General features: G+C 52.2%; 2 protein-coding genes across 2 annotated transcripts in view; one reads left to right on the forward strand and one right to left on the reverse strand.

Moving 5' to 3' along the window:
• The window catches only part of LOC104989203 (NKG2D ligand 3-like), a 40072-nt gene that overhangs the window by 9357 nt on the left and 27426 nt on the right, over positions 1-3289 (forward strand). The window lies entirely within an intron of this gene.
• Positions 279-2265, reverse strand: RAET1E (retinoic acid early transcript 1E). The gene is made up of 3 exons (XM_010840813.1): positions 2057-2265; positions 1016-1279; positions 279-775 (listed from the first exon to the last, which is right to left on the reverse strand). Exons 1-3 carry the CDS (start codon positions 2127-2129, stop codon positions 486-488), a joined length of 627 nt encoding a protein of 208 aa, XP_010839115.1. The 5' UTR covers positions 2130-2265; the 3' UTR covers positions 279-485.

Raw genomic sequence — 3289 nt, forward strand, 5'->3', positions numbered from 1 at the left:
GATTCTTTACCCTCTGAGTCACTGAGACAGCAAATGTCCATCTGATTATCTTTCAGGTGGACATGTTTACTATGAGGAGTCCTTCTTGAGGAGGACACAATTGGGGGCACTTAATTCTGTCTGGGAAGGGATAAGGGCTTCATTAAGTGACATTTGAGTTGGTTAAAGGATCAGTACGACAAGAGGGAGAGAAGGCCTGGAAACATAATGCATATATAGATTTGGGGACCATCGAGCAGTGCCTGGGGTCTGGGTCATTGGTTAATGAGGAAGGGGGCTCCTGTGCTGAGGGAGGTGGGTTGGGAAAGGAGGATGCTGGCCAGTTCTGTGCTATGCCCATCACTGACTCTCCAGACAGGAAGCCCACCAAGAGATCAGTCACTCCATCCATCATCACATTTTCAATTACACTAACATATGTGCTCATATCCACACATGAAGGCACTAGACCTTTGAAGAGAGCGGCCACCTCCCCCACGTCCCACTCAGTTACCTGTGGGCTCTGGGAGCTGCATCTTCTCCCAGTGTTTCAGGAATTCCCTAAGCCAATAACTGCAGTCTCCTGTTGAAATGGTCCTGAAATACTCTGCCAGTTCCTGGTTGTTCTCCCACTCCTCCTTGATGCCTGTGGCTCCAGGATCGATGACTGTCCAGGTTATGCTCATGGTGTCAAGGAGGAGAGCTGTCTGTCCATTGAGGCTGAAGTGCAAGGATGCACCAGAGCATTGCTCGGCTTCACATTGACAACACAGCTTTACCTGCAGGGTGGGAGGACCTGTGCCCCCCACACACAATGAATCATCCTGGACTCTCCACAGTCCATCCTCCCCAGTCACTCAAGTGTGTCTGCACATCTAGGGGCTCGTGATCTTCTGACCATGACCTGCCCCATTTTACCCATCAGGTCCACCAGGTCTCTAAGGCTGGATCCTGTTCAGTCCTTTCACAGGAATGCCCTCCCTGCATGCACTCTTTCTCTTGCTGTCTCCAGCTCCCACCCCCTTCCCATACTTACCCCTCATCTCCTTTTTGTCCAGTTTGATGACAGGCAGGACCATCCTGAGCTCTCTTCCTGCTTCTACCAGCGTTTGGCTTATTTCAGTCCACGCTTTCGTGTCGTTTACCTCCTTTCCCAGGAAACCCAAAGGTTTGACCTTGTTGCTGGCACTATCATGCTGGAGGAAAGGCTTTGTGTCCACGGAGCCCTGGACTTGACACCAGGGCTGGCCAGGTCTGGACTGAGATTTGACAGTGAGGTCAAGGCACAGAGAGTGGGCATCTGTGAGAGAAAACCACAGGTATGGCTGGGAGTTTCCTCCTCCAGGGCCTGGTTGCAGAGGGAGGGGTCTCTATCCCAGACCCCCTCCTCTGCTGTATCCTCAGTCCTGCCCCACTTTTAACTGTCTGAGCTTTAGTTAAACACTTTGATGCCACCGTGGATCTTTTCCGTCCATATGCTATTAGCAGGAAGATTTATCTGCTATATGGTGGCTCAGGCAGTAAAGAATCTGCCTGCAATGCAGGAGACCCAGGTTCAATCCCTGTAGAAGGAAATGGCAATCCACTCCAGTATTCTTGCCTGGAGAATGGACAGAGGAGCCTACAGAGTCCATAGGGTGGCAAAGAGTTGGACACACCTAAGTGACTAAGTATGTACATGCCAGCTTGTGAGGCAGCAAAAACAGAAGACAGTGTCTGGTTTCTAGAGACTTAAAATCTATCTGAACAGACAAGACTTTCAACAGAATGGGGAGAAGGATGCCATAGGACACATGCCACATTCACGATGGGTCCCTAGTCATCAGGAAAGTTTTACTGGAGTAGGTGGTAGGACTTGCCAGAAGAGGGAAAGCTGCTACAGGAGCACAGGCCCAGGCACCATGCCTTGGGTGGGGTCCTGGAAGGCAGTCACCTCCTGGGCAGCCAGTCCAACTAAACCACACCCTCACCATCCTAAGAGCAGGTGGACAGGCACCCACCTGGGTGGAGCCCCTTCCCTCCCCATTTTCTTATGTCCCCCCCTCCCCCACCAGAGTCCCAGATCCAGGACACTCACTGCCCAGAGTCTTCCCGGCTTCTATCAGCAGCAGTATCAGCAAAAGATGGCCCGTGGTGTGAGCCAGTGACATTCCTCCCTGCAGTTTTAGGAGAGTGACCGGCAAAAGGTAGCCTGGGGTGTGTCTATACCTCTGTCTCCTGGCACTGCCCAAAGTCTTCAGTCCTAGACTGAGGAAGCCCTGTTGAAAAACAAGAAAAATAACTCTTATACCCAGGAAGTATTTCTTAAGTTTCAAATGTAATTACTCATTAAAAAAAAAATACTCATGACATTACAAAGCCAAATTCACTTTGAATAACTATCCTCTCTCCAAAACAGCCCTTTTCTGGTGTGAGCAAGAAAAGCCCATGTTCTGTTGGCTCTTCTGCTCATTCCTTGAACCACTTCCTGCTCTAATCTTTCTTTGAACTCACTTCTTCCCTCACCCCTACCCTGCTGCCATCTCCTGCTCAGTTATCCCTTCTTTTCTTCTACATCCACTTTCCATCCTAACCTCTCAAACCTTCTCTGTAATGATAACGATTCACTACATGTTAGTCACTCAGTCGTGTCCGACTCTTTGCGACCCCATGGACTGTAGCCCGCCAGGCTACTCTGTGCATGGGATTCTCCAGGCAAGAATACTGGAGTGGGTTGTCATTTCCTTCTGTTAATCAAACTAGCAGCGGCCGACCCCACCAGGTCTGTCATGTCGGAGGAGGGTGTACATAGAGTCCAATAGTCCTGTTGGAGCCGAGCTCCAGAACAGCCGGGAATTTATTACCGTTTGCTCACCCGCAAGTGGCAAAGTCCTCCCAGGGCCCCGAGGAGCAAGCTCACCGCAAAACATTGACGGATTTTCCCGAGTCAAGCAGCAGCGGCCCCCTCCCGCCTTTCCCAGACTCCTCCCCTGTGCTACCCGTCTCCAGCACGACATCAGCCGCGCAGGTGGCTCAACCCCGCGGTCTCCGGGCTGGTGGCTTCGTTGTGGCGAGAGAAGACAGAACATTTGCGGGGGCCCGTCCTGGGTTCGCACTCACCGCCCACTCCTTCTCCGCACCCGGCTCCTGCGATCGGCGGGGTGCGGTCCTCGCCTGCCCGGTCCAGCCAAGGTCGCTTTCGAGCAGGTTGAAACCCCGAGAGAACAACCACAAGAGAAATCCTGAAACTCTCCTCGGGGTTTTCAGTTTGAATCGCTCTTTCGAATCTCGGCCCGACACCTCGAGGCCCCGGCTCGGGGGAAGCTCGGCC

This window comes from Bison bison, unplaced genomic scaffold, assembly GCF_000754665.1.
Source record: "Bison bison bison isolate TAMUID 2011002044 unplaced genomic scaffold, Bison_UMD1.0 scf7180017864148, whole genome shotgun sequence".
NCBI lineage: Eukaryota > Metazoa > Chordata > Mammalia > Artiodactyla > Bovidae > Bison > Bison bison.

What these genes read in the sequence shown, in the direction of transcription:
- RAET1E (XM_010840813.1), bottom strand. Translation starts at nt 2,129, where the DNA reads ATGTCACTGGCTCACACCACGGGCCATCTTTTGCTGATACTGCTGCTG. An exon ending in AGCCGGGAAGACTCTGGGCA is followed by an intron (nt 1,280 to 2,056) that starts GTGAGTGTCCTG and finishes TTTCTCTCACAG; the next exon opens with ATGCCCACTCTCTGTGCCTT. An exon ending in GGACAAAAAGGAGATGAGGG is followed by an intron (nt 776 to 1,015) that starts GTAAGTATGGGA and finishes TGGGGGGCACAG; the next exon opens with GTCCTCCCACCCTGCAGGTA.